Here is a 15,940-nt window from a genome sequence, read left to right as displayed (position 1 = left end):
GAGAATCCCATGGACGGAGGAGCCTGGTGGGCTTCAGTCCACGGGTCGCAAAGAGTCGGACAGGACTGAGCGACTTCACTTTCACTTTTAGGTAGCTATAAATTCATCTTAAATGTCCTATTTCCCAACCTACCCTAGGTTTTGGTGACCAAGTATCTACCTGCTGCTGCTGTTAAGTTGCTTCAGTCATGTCTGACCCAGCGCGACCCCATAGATGGCAGCCCACCAGGCCTCCCGTCCCTGGGATTCTCTAGGCAAGAACACTGGAGTGGGGTGCCATTTCCTTCGCCAGCACATGAGTGAAAAGTGAAAGTGAAGTCACTCAGTCATATCCGACTCTTTCTGACCGCATGGACTGTTGCTTACCAGGCTTCTCCATCCATGGGAGTTTCCAGGCAAAAGTACTGGAGTGGGGTGCCATTCCCTTCTCCCAAGTATCTACGTAGCCTTCTTTACCATTGAGTTAAATTGTAGCTCTGCCAGATTAGCACCTATCAAATGTTTGTGGTAAGTGGATGGGCCGATGCAGGAAGGACTGCTGAGTGGGGGAACTAGCTGAAAGCCCGAGATGTGTTCGACGTCCTGTGGGCTCCGCGAGTGGCTGTGCGTACCCGCCGCGCCACTGTACCCACCTGCCGTGCCGCTGTACCCCTCCACCTTCAGCCGGTAGCGCGTCCGGGCGTCTCCCACGCTGAACTTATCGTAGACGGCGTAGGCCGACTGCCCGTGGTCCCGCAGGTCCACCCGGAGCTCGTACTGCCCCTGGGCTGTGATTTTGCTCAAAGTGTCCAGCCCTGTGGATGACAGGCGAGGGTTATCGAAGAAGCACAGTGACCGAGGCATTCACTCCTCCTCACCGCGTGAGAGCGGCGGCTCCGTGTGTACTAAAGAGCTTTGCGTGATGCACCTGCTCGGCTCCTTGCTGTTGCAACACCAGGGGATACATATGCAGTGTCTGAGCCTCAGCTAAGATTGGGTTGACCTCTTTGCCCTGCCCGTCTCCTAGTGTGTTGTGAATATCAAAGGAAATAAGGTGGAGAGGGTACCTTTTCCACTCTAAGGCTCGTTACCTGTGAAAGGCAATGGGGCAGATATTCCCAGGCTCAGATGCTGGAATGTATGATGGTGTGCTGTGCCAGGGGCAGGTTATGGCAAAGTGTGAGTCACAGTGGGGGATGGGTGATGCCACTGTAGTGCTGGCTGAGAGAATTCAAGAGCCACTCACGTCTTTATTGGCTAGATCCCTGCGGTCAGCAGCTTAATCTCTTTGGGGCTATTTTCCCAGGTGCAAGATGGGAACTTTGTACACTGTGGGGCTGCTGGGAGGCTTGGAGGGTGTGGCTCTGAGGGACCCAGTCAGCACAGGTGAAGGACATCAGTGAGGATAATGCTCTAAGTGGCCCAGGGGTTGACTTAAGGCTAGGCTTATTCTTAGGGTCAGGCTGTTGGCTCTCCTCTGATCAGATTTTTATTTTTAATGACCCAGAGAATCTCAAGTTTTTTCCATTGAGAATCTGGTATTCTGTGTTGACCAACAGAGCTATCGTTTTCTCCTAATCCGTTTCTCTCCCACGTTTCGCTGTGGGTTAGGACAGACGACAGGGGGTCCGAATGGGCATTTGGGGCATGAACACGCAGGCTGTATTACCAAGCCAGAACTCTTCTTTTAAGTCCCCAAATCCAGCAGCGTAGGCCTTCCAGTTGCGATAGAAGTCCTCACGTCCATTTTTGCGTCTCAGGAACACCTATAAACACAAGCAGTGAATCCGGGTGAGCTGAAGCCACTGAGGGAACGAGAAGGCATCTTTCTGAGAGGAGGCAATGCTCACTGTGGGAAAGACACCTGACCCCACCTCTGTCCTCACTGATCTGGCATGCAATTCAGTGCACACACGCCGCCTCCCCTCTCGGAGTCTCAGCGTTCTCCCCCGAGAAACAGGGATGAATAAGACCACCACCCAGCTTTGGGTGATTGTGATGTGTCTGGGTAGGCCATACATGTGGGGACTCAGTGAACCTCCTGCTCAATTCTGCTGCCAATCTAAAACTTCTCTAAAAAATAAAGTTTAATAATTAAATATTCATTGGAAGGACTGATGCTGAAACTGAAGCTCCAATACTTTGGGCACATGATGTGAAGAGCCGACTCACTGGAAAAGACCCTGCTGCTGGGAAAGACTAAAGGCAGGAGGAGAAGCGGGCAACAGAGGATGAGATGGTTGGATGGCATCACCGACTCAATGGACATGAGTTTATGCAAACTCTGGAAGACGGTGAAGGACAGGGAAGCCTGGTGTGCTGCGGTCCATGGGGTCGCAGAGAGTGACTGAATGACAGCAATAATTTTAAAAAGTACTACTTAGCTCACACGGCAATGGCACTGAAATCACTCTTGGAAAACTCCTAGCACGGCAATGCCTGGCAGATAGCCAGTGTCCATCAGTAAACTTAGTGGGCTCGAGGACCATTGCCATTTATATATCACAGAGCTGTTTGAGGATCAACTAAGATAAATGATGAGAAAATGAGGAACAGCTTTTTATCCTCAGCTTCTTTCCCATTACTTTAAGAGAGAATTCCTGAGTGTTTCCATGTGACAGGCACTGTCTTGCAAACCCTCAGGCACATTAGGGTCAGAGGGCATGGAGGGGACCTCCCCGCCTCTCCTCTGCTCCCACCCCTCCTGTCTGAGAGGCCTGGAGCCTGTCTCCATGATACTCACGATCCATCCACCCCCATCAGAGGTCATGTCGCAGAAGACTTCCTGCTTCTGGGTCTTGTCGTTGTTCAGATAAATGGTGTAGACGCCAGAGGTCGTGTCTCCATTCAGCATTGCCTGGGAGCAGTCCCTGGGGAATCGGTACAGGACTCCAGCTGCAGGATGAGAAGGAGGAGTGATTCTCAGAGCAGGAGCTTTGAAGTCACAGGCTAAGTGCTTGTTGGGTAGACGCCTAAGGACAAGCAGCTTCACCTCTCGTGTGCAAGGGGGAGGATAAAAACTATTCTGTGGGAGTGCAGCGAGGCGCAGAGGTTATTGATAAAAGGGACCCATTTCAGCCTTTTATACTGATGGAAGCCACATGATATCAGTGGCAGGAGCCCTGCCCTGCTTGAGGGCTGTGTGTCAGGTTGATTGTGATCAATCAGGAGCATGCAGGTAGCACCTCATGGACACCTGATGGACACCCCCGTGTTGGCCAGGATGACTGGGTCTCTGGCACCCAGGGCGTGGCTCACTGTGGGTCAGGATACTCTGGCAGGCTGCATGCATCTCAGACTCTTCAGAGGATTCTGAGGCCAAAGACGAGGGAGGGTTCTAGTCCTGAACTTGCTGCTTCCTTGCCTTCGGACACTGGAGTAGTCATATAACTACTCTGAGCCTGGGAATCTTAGAAGGCTAACATAGGAATATCTGGGGAATTTCTATTTGTGGTAACGTGGTGCAAAAAATTCAACAATGGATAGAAACAGATGATCTTGGGACTGTGCTTATTAGCAGGTAGACTGGAGAAGTGATGGTCATAGCAGCTCTTTTTTGTTGTTGTTCTGACCTCCTCAATGTATGTTACCTTCCTCTGAGGTTGTCTCATTAGGTATTTTCTTGTCTGTTTCACAACCTGGTCTGAGAGCATCTTTAGGGCACATTTGCACCTGGCATGAGATCTGGAAGACAGGTGCTTAAGCATCGCCCCTCCTTCAGCAGGTGTGTGCGGAGTGACCAAAGTGAGGTGTGAAGGGCAGGAAGCAGCGCTGGGATACAGTCCGTATACCCAGTTCAAGGCTCTCCAAAGCCCCCCTCCTCCCTTCCTCTTCTCCATTGGCTGGGTTTGGGTGTGGTTCCCTGCTCCTGGAACACCAGAGCCCAGACCAGACTCTAACTCATGGTATAACCCTGAGCGGGTCATTTAGTCTCTGGGGGCCTCTGTTCTCCACCAGAAAACTGGGCAGGATAATCCTGGCCCACATGGGAGGCCTGTTTGTGATTTTAGAGGATGAGCAGGCTTTATAAATGCCCACATGCTGAAGAAGAACACTGAGCTTATAAGGAGCCCCAACAATGGCTACCCACTGGGCTAGGAGTTCAATGCAGAGATTCTCCCAAGGTCCTTATGAAGAAGGGCTCATTACTAATCCCATTATATGGATAAAGAAACAGACTTGCAGAATGGCAGTAACTCTCCTCCGCCACACAGAGCAGGTGGAGATGGGGAGTGAATCCAGCTGTTCCCCCTGCTGGCCCTCCTTCCCTCCCACCACGAGTCCTGTAACCTGCTACATCCACATTCTTCTGGCTTTTCAGGTAATTGCAGGTAACTGATTTTTATCAAAATGTGATAGAAGCATTTAAAGTAGCAGTCAGAGAGAAGTGGAGGGTTGGTTCAGTCTCACAGAGTGTGATCTCAAGGCCTGGCTGCCCTCCGCTCCCCCAGCCCCCCAGAGCCCCTTACTCGTGGTGAAGATGGTCTTGACTGTCTTGCTCCTTAGGGTCCCATTCAGTGCCTGAATCCTGGCTGTGTAGTAGGTGGATGGGCTCAGATCCGTCAGGCTGTAAGAGGTGGTGTCTGGATCCACAACGACTTCCTAAGGGCAGAAGAAGGATAAAATAGCCTTTGGCCACATAAATCCGCAGGGTATGGATGATGTATTCCTTTATTCACCCATCCATTCATTTCTTTGTTCAGCAAGAATCCACTGAGCCCCACTCTGTGCCAGGCTCCATGCTCATGTCAGGGACTTAAACACGAGGAGAGTGCCCTGTGAGCAAAGCTCCTGGGGCCGGAAGGGGCAGAGCAAATTCAAGTCATAGGAGGAGGCAATGAGCTGCCTCAACCATACTTTACTGAGGGGAGAAGCACAAGAGGTGGGCAGACACCAGATTATAAAAGACCTTCAGTGTCAACCTACGGACTTTGAAGTTTATCATGATAAGGAATGGAGGTTCCTAGAAAGTTCTTTGAAAAAGTGAATGCCGTGATCTCAGCTTAATCTGGTAGGAATAATCACACAAAGGGCAAAGGTTTAGACTTTGAGACCAGCTAAGTCAGTCGTCTCTAACATGGCTCTTTTTCACAGCCCTCTGGGAAGCTTTAAAATCACGCAGTGCCTGGGCCCCATCCTAGCGTGACTGAATCATCAGAGCCTGATGCAGGCGTGGTGATGGCGTGAGCTGACCCGGCAGGCCTCTGGTCTGGAATGGACGTATCCAGGAGAGGCCTCAGGCCCGCTGCAACTCCACGTGCAGTCTGTGACGCGCCACCGTGCTGCTGCCCAGAGGAGGGGATCGCTTTCAGCTTTGCAGGAGACCCTTGTTCTTGTCAGGCATTGGAATTCCACCTGCATTCCTAGCAAACCAAATACAACAATGCTCTCTACAACCTGCAAACACAGCTGCTCAGATTTAGGCAGTAAGGAGTCAGTGTGGAGGCCCCTGGAAGGTTCACTGGCATCCTCACCACCAGTAATATGATATTATTCTGATTTTTCCAATATGGGAGTGGGTGGTGGGTGTGGAGGGCTGAGTAGTTTCAGAGAAGCTAAGTGACCTGCACTCACTCCCTAATGTGTCAGTGGTGGGGTGGGCTTGCATCTGTCTCCTAACTCCCTGTCCCGGACTCTTTCCTCCTCTGCCAGGCTGATTTTCTTGAGTGAAATAGATAAAGCTGGGGATTGGACATGCAGGGAAATAGACCCAGGTGAGAACCCATTTGATGTCAGTGACCTGGTGTAGCTCCCAGGTCTGGTACAAAGCTGGCTTCCTTCAATTACCTGGGGGTACAATTACCTATCAGCTTTCTAAGCTGCTGCACAAAGTCTGTTGCTAAGCAATTAGGGTAGATTGAAATGAGACTCATGGCTTCAGGCAAACAGGATGCCTGGCCAGGAAGGGCCCTCACAGACTGGGGAGCACAACGCACTCGGTTTACAGATGTGAACACTGACAACCAGAGAATGCAGGGGACTTGTCTGCTCACGCAGTGAGCTGGTTTACTGCTACACTGACTCCTCGAAGGGCCATGACGGTAACCAGAGATGTGTGTCCACTTCTGGTTAACCATATTGAATGCGCCAGTTTATTTCTGCTTGCTTCTGATACCCACGGACATGAGAGGGAGAGATATAAAGTATAAACCCACAGGATGAGGGGAGTGGCAGAGGAGACAGCAACAGGCATGTGACGTCACCAGAATCTTGATCGGCGAGAAGTGTGGGGTGGTGGACAGAACAGAGGAGGCCTCAGTGGATGGAGTCGTTCAGAGGCTGCTTGATGAACGCTGCAGAGCCCAGCAAAGGCTCAGGAATGGAATGCACCCAAAAGCAAAGATGCCTTTGAAGGCCAAGGTGGGGTGTGGTTGAACAAAGGTTTGTTTAAAACTTTGTACAAGAAACAGATTCCCAGTTCCCTCTATTCCCCAGCAGTCTGGACGACTGTCCTTCCCAGCCCAGGTGAAAGGCTGAGGTTTCCTCTCTGGACAGGCTGAGCTAGAGAGGAGACTCTGGATCCACATCCATCACGCCCAGTTGCAGGGGAGCCTCAGGTGCCACACTGGCTAGAGGAGAACTGAAGGTGTACACACAGTGGAGCCCAGGCCTCTTTTCCAGCGAGGCTTCTGGCAGCCTGGTGTGAAGTTTTGTGGAGGATCCTCCAAGGAGAGTGATGAGCTTGAGAAATAGAGCTTGCAGTCCTGATGCTTGGGAATCCTCCCATGAAAATTTCTGGGTATGTGCTGAAGAACTGATGTTTTTGCACTGTGGTGTTGGAGTAGACTCTTGAGAGTCCCTTGGCCTGCAAGGAGATCCAACCAGTCCATCCTAAAGGAAATCAGTCCTGAATATTCTTTGGAAGGACTGATGCTGAAGCTGAAACTCTAATACTTTGGCCACCTGATGCGAAGAACTGACTCATTTGAAAAGACCCTGATGCTGGGAGAGATTGAGGGCAGGAGGAGAAGGGATCGATAGAGGATGAGATGGTTGGATGGCATCACTGAAGCAATGGACATGAGTTTGAGTAGGGTCCAGGAGTTGATGATGGACAGGGAAGCCTGGTGTGCTTCAGTCCATGAGGTCACAAAGAGTCAGACATGAGTGAACTGAACTGACTGTGCCTAATTGCTCTATAGCGAGCTCCAAAGTTGACAAGCCCTTTCTGTGCTCTTAGACCTCCCAATCAGCTATTTCATTCTTGGCTCCAGTACAAAAAAGGTCAACCGACATTAGGGGCAAGTCTCCAACATGAAACATGGTGACCCAAATCAAACCAAACAGCAGCAAACCAGAAAAGAGACCTTGGAGGAAACACTCTGTAGGCGGAGGAAGAAAATCCCAAGAACATATATTCTTAGAAGCAAAGAGAAGAAGATACAGGATATAGAAACAATGTGCTAGAAAAAGGTCAACATGCAGAAAATAAGGAAAAGATCTTGGAAATTTAAAGGATGGTGACCAACATTAAGACATCAATAACATGTTTAGAAGGTAAAGGTCGGGAAACTTCTTTCACTTTCTAAAGTTATTTCAAGTTAAAAAGTAGAAGAAAAAAAATTCATGGGTAGAGAATATAAATAAAAACTGCTGTAAACAGTTGATGTCATAATGCACATGGTGATTTACATATCATTATATAACGGAACGATGCCGTCTGTGAGATATATGGCAAAGATGCAGAAGAAGCTTTTGGCCTTTGCTCAATAAAACACTAAAGGACAAACAGTCCAGCTCCTAAAATGCCCTCAAGTCTTGTGAGCAGTAGTTCTTGACCTTGGGTGGCTATCAAAACTGGAGTCTGGTTAAAATGAGACTGGAGGCTACAAACTTACGATTCAGAAAGTCTGGCATGGTGTCCAGTTCCTACTAATTTCTTTCCAGCTCCCCAGTCACACTAGCATAGGAGGGACAGACTTCAGATAATTCTTCCTGACTTTGAGAGTCATGTAACTGTTTCATTCAGTCACAGGGATTTGTTTATATACATCAAGATACCTTGATTGTACCATCCACGGATTCATACACCAATAGGTAACCAGTGACAGACGCCCGGGGAGGTCTCCAGGTGAGGAGGGCAGATTCCGACTGAACCTCCGTAGCAGTGAAGTCTCTTGGAGAATCAAGGTCTGGAGAAGAGAAGACATTTAATATCAAATAAGTCAGCAGGTGTGGGCTTCCCTGTGGCTCAGACAGTAAATAATCCGCCTGCAATGTGGGAGACCTGGGTTTGATTCCTGGGTTGGGAAGATCCCCTGGAGGAGGGCATGGCAACTCACTTCAGTATTGTTGCCTGGAGAATCCCCATGGGCAGAGGAGCCTGGTAGGCTAGTCCATGGGGTCACAAAGAGTCAGACACGCCTGAGTGACTGAGAACAGGTCATCAGCTGTGGGATAAAGTCCCTGGCTGGGTACCGGGAGGCCTGAGTTCAAGTCCTTTCCCTAGCATTGACCCATATGAATGACCTCAGGTGAAGCCTTCCCCGTCTGTAAACGAAGAGCTTGAGCCACGTGACCTCTAAAGACACATGTTCTCTGTGTTTCAGCTCGTCCTAAGGGCCATGTTTTCCTGAGCCCAAGAGGATCGCAACTGGCTTTAGCTGAATTGGGGAGAAAGACACAGCCGTGAACATAATTAGAATGCCTCCCTTTGTTTCTAAAGAGGACAGATGAATGCTGGTATTGCCCTCCCCCCTACTCAGTGGACACCGCTTCCATTCCTTTGCCTGTTGCAGTCTGAAAAAAAGATCTCAATGTATATAAAAAACCCAGCAGACATCTAGGAAAATTTGCCTTTAAAATCTTTCTCTTAAAAATATTTCCCTGCCCAGAACATGGATCATTAACTACTGGGTTTAGGGCCAGTGGGGACTGGTTTTCCACTTAAAAAGCCCTCCTCTTAAAATCATTTCCTAGTCTGTGGGGAGAGCAAGGTCATTTCAGTTCAAAAGGAAATGGTGTGTTTCTTAAGGTCTTGATTGAGGGGGCATTGGTGGATTGAGTTGCTGCTGATGTCATCACATTGCAGGGAGCTGACTTGAGAAATAAGAGATGGAGAGGGATACTGTTAAAGATAGAGGCAGTGGGTAGGCTTTTTCCAGCCCCTGGTGTCTTTGTACCTGTGGTGAACTTGGTGGTGATGGTTGAGCTCTTCTGGGGCCCTTTCTCAGCAAAGATCCTCAGCGTGTATTCCGTGGCAGGCTCGAGATTGGTCAGTGCGTACTCCACCGTGTTCCCGGACACCATGCGGGTAATTTCTGGCACTATACAGGAAATATACACACCATGGCAGTTACCTCTCCCCGTCTGGGCCATCAGTGGGCATGGCCAACAGTGCACACACCTCCTAACACAAGCTTTCAGTGGTCCTACCGAAAACCAGGTTTGATTTCTGAGATGACTCGCACTCTTTTCTCTCTCTTGAGCACTCACTTGGTATACAAAGGATTTATCCTATGGTGACTGGATTTTTCCAGGCACCAAATCAGAAGGAAGAAGAACTAGGGGTCAGAAGACTTTGCACATGGTACCCTCGGGACAGCGTTGCACAGAATCCAGCTAGAGGAGCGTTGCAGGTAACATCCTCATGCCTCAGGCTACCCAGATTTAATTTGTCCCATTGCTTGCTCTCCCATTTTTTCCCACTTACTCTCATGTCCTTTCATAACTTGCCAAATGTCATATCTTTAGGCTGGGGAACCAGAAAAATCAGGTGACGTAGACAGACCAAAACCTGATTACTGGCTCTCAATCCCATTGGGACAGGACCAAGGGTGGACCCCACGCCATGGTGTCCAGGTGTCACCGTCCTCATCACAGGTGACCAGCTGGCCTGGCTGGCCAAGGCCTAAGAGGTTTCCCAGGGTATGGGATTCAAAAGGCTAAAACTGGGAAAGTTCGGGGCAAACTGGGATGAGATGCTCACCCCCCTTGTCATTCATGATCCCCCTCCACACACACTCTTCTGGATGAGGACATGTCTATGCCTGCATCCACAGTTTCCATGATTCCCGTGAACTATACTCTGGTTTATTTTAGGTGAGACAACATCATCTTCCCTGACTTGCAAGAGTTTGCTCACGGGGAATATTTAAAAATAAAAAAAAAAGTAGAAAAAAAGAAACCCAAGAATTCCTTTAGCCCCACTCCACCTTTCCTCCAAACCTCACAAGGAACTCTCTCTCATAAGAGGTCGCCAGGGCTGAGTTAAGATGTTCAGAGACCCCCCGCACAGCTTATGCTGTGCTCTCATGTTGTTACTGAAAGTAAAACAATACTGAACCATCAGATATGAAACTCACATATACTGTGAAATTAAAATAACATATTTTTTCCTAATCTAGTTCCTGAAAAATAGGGATTTGTTCACTGACAAGGAATCTTTCTTTTCTCTCTTATTTGTATTTAATTTTATGTGCTAGTGGCTGTAATTCACTGGTGCCCCAAACAAGTTATCAATATTGAATCTGCCAGCTGAGTAAATGAGCACAGATGGTTGAAGAGGCAAGGAGAGATCATTTCTGATTTCTTAATCAGATCAGCTCTAACTGGCCCCGTCTGCGGCATGCAGGAAATTCAGTCTCCCCAAAGCTGTCTGAAGTAGTCCATTTAAGATTTCAGATTGTGGACTCCTTTGTAAGAGGTGAGAGCTGTGCCTGTAGAGGGCACAGATGGTGACGGCAGAGACCAGCAGGAGGGGAGGAACAGGCTGGAGATGCACCCTCTGCTTTTCTTTAAGTGGCCTGTTGGCCTCCTTGATACAATTGTGCTGTTGACGCTCTTCCATTTGACCACAGCAGGTAGATACAGGTTGGGCCCCTCTCGCCACCACTTGCACAGGCCCCTTCACACCCATCCATTCACCAGCCCCTGTCCCAGCCCACGAGTCTGTTCTCAGGTGGCAACTGAGAACCATAAGGATGTTGCTGGACTCACCAACCTACCCTGGCATCTCTGTACATCAGTCCTAAAGGAAATCAACACTGAATATTCACTGAAAGAACTGACGCTGAAGCTGAAGCTCCCGTACTGTGGCCACCTGATGCAAAGAGATGACCCCCTGAAAAAGGCCCTGAGGCTAGGAAAGGTTGAAAGCTGGAGGAGAAGGGGATGACAGAGGATGAGATGGTTAGTTGGCATCACTGACTCAATGGACATGAGTCTGAGCAAACTCTGGGAGATGATGAAGGAAGGGAAGCCTGGCACGTGCAGTCCATGGAGTCACAAAGAGTCGGCCATGAATAAGTGACTAAATAAAAGCAACGAGAGAGGCAGAAAGAAAGAAGAACAGGAAGTTTCGAGCTGGACAGACACTCCTCAGAGAGGGGAGCGTCTTGGACATGACCTTACCTCTCTCCCCTGTGTAGGAGATGACATAATTATCCACAGGGGCGATGGCTGGCTGCCACATGGCCAAGGCTTCTGAGTCAGTGATGTTGGCTGTCACCAAGCTAGATGGGCCATCCAGAGCTGCAAGGAAAGATAGTGATGTGTTGGAGAGAGAGTCAGCCATGGGGTAGGACATCAGACCACAGCTACTCTGCTGTCTATCCGGCTCCTGGACTCCTGGTGTGGGACACAGTGTCAGAAGCATGGAAGAGTTCTGACCTTGGAGCCAGGATGACCTGACTTTGAGAAATGACTCCTTCCCTTGCTGTCTGGGTCATCTTGGGCCTCTGTTTCTCATCTGTAAAATGGGTATAGAAGCTCTGCTTGGCTTTGTCTTCAGTGATACTTTGGTTTTCACATGATATTATAGGTGGAAAGGTGCTCTGTGAACTGCAAAAAGCTGAACATATGACAAGGATTTATATTTATAGTTCACGTTACTTTCTCCAGGGAAAGGCTTTACAAAACCAGGATAGGTACAGAGTGGAGGCTGCCGGTGACGTCTTTGGTTTTAAGTAATAGCTCTGGTTCGGTGGGCTATGGAGAACATGGAGACAGGCTCTGGGGGCCGGTGGTCCCAGGCTCTCCCTTGGATCCCCTGTTGTGGGTCTGTGTGCCTTTGGGTCATTTTCCTTCTCCACACCTCACTCTCCTCAGCTGTCACAGAGTGGCTGCTATAAGGACGAACTAGATGATGTGTGTGAAATGTGCTCGGGGCAGCACTCAATAACTGCAGTTGGTCTTAACATGACTATTAAAGTTATTTGGAGTCTTCAGAATGATTCCTAAGTGACTTGTGCTGAGAAGGGCTGGAGAGTGTCATAGTTCTTGGCCCTTTGAACTGACCACTGCTACAACCCAACACCCTCTCTGTAGAAACCAACCTACATGTGACTAGTTTCCGATGTTGTTCACGTCTGTGATTCAGTTACTCCGGGAACACAGCCCTGGGAAGATGCAGGCAGGCAGCCATCATCAGCTGACTGCACAGCTGAGGTGCCTGAGCCCCGGGAGATGGAACGACTGGCCTGAGGGTCTCAGGAAGTGGTGGAGTACTTTGGGGGCACCCACCCTGTCCACCCGGAGGTCCTTCCTGTCTCATCTTACATGGACAGAATCTCCTTTAACAATGAGGACAATGGGGCCTCCGGAGGAAAAAGATCCAGGCTTTGCAATCAGTTGCCATGGAGAAGCCACAAATGAAAGATTTCTAGGCGGGGGATGAGGATCTGTGTGGCAGGGTGGGCAGGACTCTGGGTTGAGACGGGAAGTTTTAATTGCATATTAGCAAGCCTTTTAGACTATTAGGATATTTTTTAAATTTCCTGTGAGGCCCATTCTTCAGATCCCTTAATGGATTAGGCTGGATAATTGCTCATATATCAAAGGATAAATTGTTTAGAGGCATGGGAGCCTGAAGAGAAATTTTCCACTTCATTCTCCTTCAGTCAATTCATTATTTTTTCCCTGTGTACACTGTGCTGTACAAATCAGGTTATAATAGGAAAATCATCCTTTATCTAAGAGGAACGCACAGTTTGGAGGCAGGCTGACCTAAGATCAGGTGTGCTTCCAGCATTTACTAGCTATGTGGACTTGGCCAAGGCATGTAATTGCCCTGACTTCAGTTTTTTCCTCTGTAAAATGGGAAGGATATTAGCTATGAGAAGGAAGTTAGCTATATTAGTTTACATGGGAATGGTTGAGTAACAGCCCAAATACAAGTTGTTACTGTATAGCTATAGCCATTCACGTGTCTGTGTGAAGCATCTGCTTGGAAGGGTCCTTGTGGTGGTCCCTGCACCGCGGAGGAAGGGAAGGAGGTGGATCAATGCGTGCAATGATCTATATTTACAGATGCTTTACATACAGTTTCCTAAGGTTCTTATAGCATCCTGCAAAGGAAGAAGAACTGCACCCATTTTACAGAGAAGGAAACTAGCTCCTCAGGACATTAACTGATAGCTCTGTATCTAGAAGTGGTAGAGCCTGGGATTCACACCAGGTCAGTATGATTCCCCAGCTTGTGCCCTTTTCCCCACAATTCCCTGGGACATGGCGGCCCAGGGAGGCTGAGGATGAAGCTCAGAAGAGGCTACAACTGCGTCAGAAATAAGACCTCTGGTGCTCCCAAGCCAGCCCACTTTCCACTAGAATTTCCTAAACAAAAACATTTTTCTTCTAATTGCTGAATCATGAGCAATGATGCTGAAGGTGAGAAAAACACCTGTGGTGAGCGTCCCTGAGACAGGCTCGCTTTCCTCAAAGCCCTTCAGGGCGATGACGCTGACCAGGTAATCCGCTCCAGGTAAGAGTCTCAGCAGCCTGGTCTGGGTCTTGGTCCCATCCACAGTCACCGCTGAGGGCGTACCTGGAACACAGGAAAAGCAGGCGGGAACGGTGAACCTCACTGGCACTTAAGCACACCTGCCCCAAGGATGGGTGTAACCAGTTTATCCAGCACCATTTTCTTCACTTCTCATTTGCTCCTACCCTCTGGCATAAGAGAAGAGGTTTTACTCTTTGTATAATGTTTTTTTCCATCCATGCAGAGGCCAAAATCTAAGCCAGGGGAGGAAAAATTATGAGGTCACAATGTGCTAAAAATGGCAAGTTTCCATTCAGTAGAGAGCTGGCATGTTGTATAAATTTTGTTCATCTATTTCTTCCCACAAAGGATACGGGAAGCTCACTGTGTAATATATATCTGATATATTTAATCCGTTGTGTTTGCTTAACTATATATAAACTTATCTCTTACTAGCAGATACACTACTATTGAAGAAGATGATCATGGTCTAATTTGTACTCTTATATCTATTAACAAGTCCAAAATTTATGTTTTTTAGAATCTAGGGGCTGGTGAGGAGCTTGTGTGTCAGTTGACCAAACTCCCTACAGAGATGCTACAGCGTGTCTCTGAAGAGATAGTCACCTTTGTATATACTTTGTATATACTTATCAACTAGCATCTTTGTATACACTTGTGCTAACAGGGAGCTCATTGCCTCCCAGAATGTCTTTAGATAGATTTGAATGTGTTTCCTCCCCCCACCCCCACTCTGTGGTCTTGTGGTCTCTGTTATGGCCCATGTGCCTGAACCAGAACTTTCAACTCTCGAAGTCACAGCTTCCCATCCTTTGCTGAGACAGACAGATTTGGGGGCCAAGAGGCAAAGATCAGTTTTGCCAAACAAAAATGGTCAATGGGTTTAGAGTCTTTTGTCCTTGTGTGAAAACATTAGTGGGGATCTACTGCTCATAGAATTTTAGAATTATGAGACTGGAAATGATCTTTATAACATGATCCCTCACAGTATAGTTTCTTTCAAGGATCTCGTAGCACTTTACAAATGAAGTCTATTCAGATGGTCTCAAAGATGAAGAAGGAGGATGGAATTGTCTGAGTCACAATTCCACCCAAACACTCCAGATCCCTTCCCTCTCCCCACCAAGTGCCCTACCTCCTGCAATGGGTACATAGGTAATCCGGAAGCTCTCCACTTGGGTAGTGGGTGCCGTCCAGCTGACAGTGGCTGCGTTTTCGGTGATGTCTGAGAAAATTATTTCCTTCGGGGAGCCCATGGCTGTTGAGGAGAAAGCACAGGAGAAACCCAGAAACAGTTAACTCTCGTTCATCAGTGATTCTTCCCGAATTCCTTATCCATGAAAACTCAGTTTATGTCTGAGCCAAGCCTTTAGGATGGAGGATGTGGTGATCTGTGGTCAAGTTATGACTTGATGGAAACAATTGCTCTTTCATTCAGGTACAGGGCCCAGAGCTGCAGAGCTGCCGTTTGGTTTCATCCAAAAAGAATGTTTAGCACCATAGCTGACAAAAGTGAGGGAAAGTGTGTAGTTTCACAGTTTGAAATAACCCTCCTTTCATTTTTGATGTTTATCATTTTTTTTCAAATCTTTGCCTTTTAATTCCTTTTATGATTAAAGAAAATTTTATATTAAATGATACCAAGTCTTGATGGGTCTTTCCTGGTGGCTCAGATGGTGGACAATCTGCCTGCAATATGAGAGGCCCAAGTTTGATCCCTGGGTCTGGAATATCCTCCGAAGAAGGGAATACTACCCACTCCAGTGTTCTTGCCTGGAGGATTCCACGGTCAGAGGAGCCTGGTGGGCTACAGTCCATGGGGTCACAAATGAGTTGGACATGACTGAGCGACTAACACTTTCACTTTCAAGACTTGATAAGCGCTCAGTCCTTTCACTTTATAAGGATTAACCCTCACTTAGAAACCACTGAGAAGAAGGTATGGTTGCAGCCAGTTTACAGGAGACTAAACTGAGGCTCCATTTTCACTTTTCACTTTCATGCACTGGAGAAGGAAATGGCAACCCACTCCAGTGTTCTTGCCTGGAGAATCCCAGGGACGGGGGAGCCTGGTGGGCTGCCATCTATGGGGTCGCACAGAGTCGGACACGACTGACGCGACTTAGCAGCAGCAGCAGCAGCAAACTGAGGCTCAGTTCTCCAGTGAATATCCTTGTGATGTGATCTCAGTCCCAGGACTGGGCAGCAGAGCTGGGCATAGCCCTGGGATTCTGGAAATAA

At 48.3% G+C, this 15,940-nt stretch overlaps 1 protein-coding gene across 20 annotated transcripts in view; it reads right to left on the bottom strand.

The window, feature by feature from the left end:
* The window catches only part of TNC (tenascin C), a 101,217-nt gene that overhangs the window by 7,945 nt on the left and 77,332 nt on the right, over nucleotides 1-15,940 (bottom strand). For all 20 annotated transcript variants that reach the window (XM_042242806.2, XM_042242805.2, XM_042242809.2 and 17 more), the window contains 9 exons: nucleotides 14,835-14,957; nucleotides 13,598-13,741; nucleotides 11,332-11,451; nucleotides 9,102-9,245; nucleotides 7,981-8,111; nucleotides 4,449-4,581; nucleotides 2,723-2,874; nucleotides 1,649-1,745; nucleotides 633-794 (listed from right to left, as the gene is read on the bottom strand). In XM_042242806.2, coding sequence (XP_042098740.1) covers nucleotides 633-794; nucleotides 1,649-1,745; nucleotides 2,723-2,874; nucleotides 4,449-4,581; nucleotides 7,981-8,111; nucleotides 9,102-9,245; nucleotides 11,332-11,451; nucleotides 13,598-13,741; nucleotides 14,835-14,957 — 1,206 coding nt within the window. The remainder of the gene's footprint in view (nucleotides 1-632; nucleotides 795-1,648; nucleotides 1,746-2,722; nucleotides 2,875-4,448; nucleotides 4,582-7,980; nucleotides 8,112-9,101; nucleotides 9,246-11,331; nucleotides 11,452-13,597; nucleotides 13,742-14,834; nucleotides 14,958-15,940) is intronic.

This window comes from Ovis aries, chromosome 2 (assembly GCF_016772045.2).
Source record: "Ovis aries strain OAR_USU_Benz2616 breed Rambouillet chromosome 2, ARS-UI_Ramb_v3.0, whole genome shotgun sequence".
NCBI lineage: Eukaryota > Metazoa > Chordata > Mammalia > Artiodactyla > Bovidae > Ovis > Ovis aries.
This window is presented reverse-complemented; position numbering and strand designations above follow the sequence as displayed.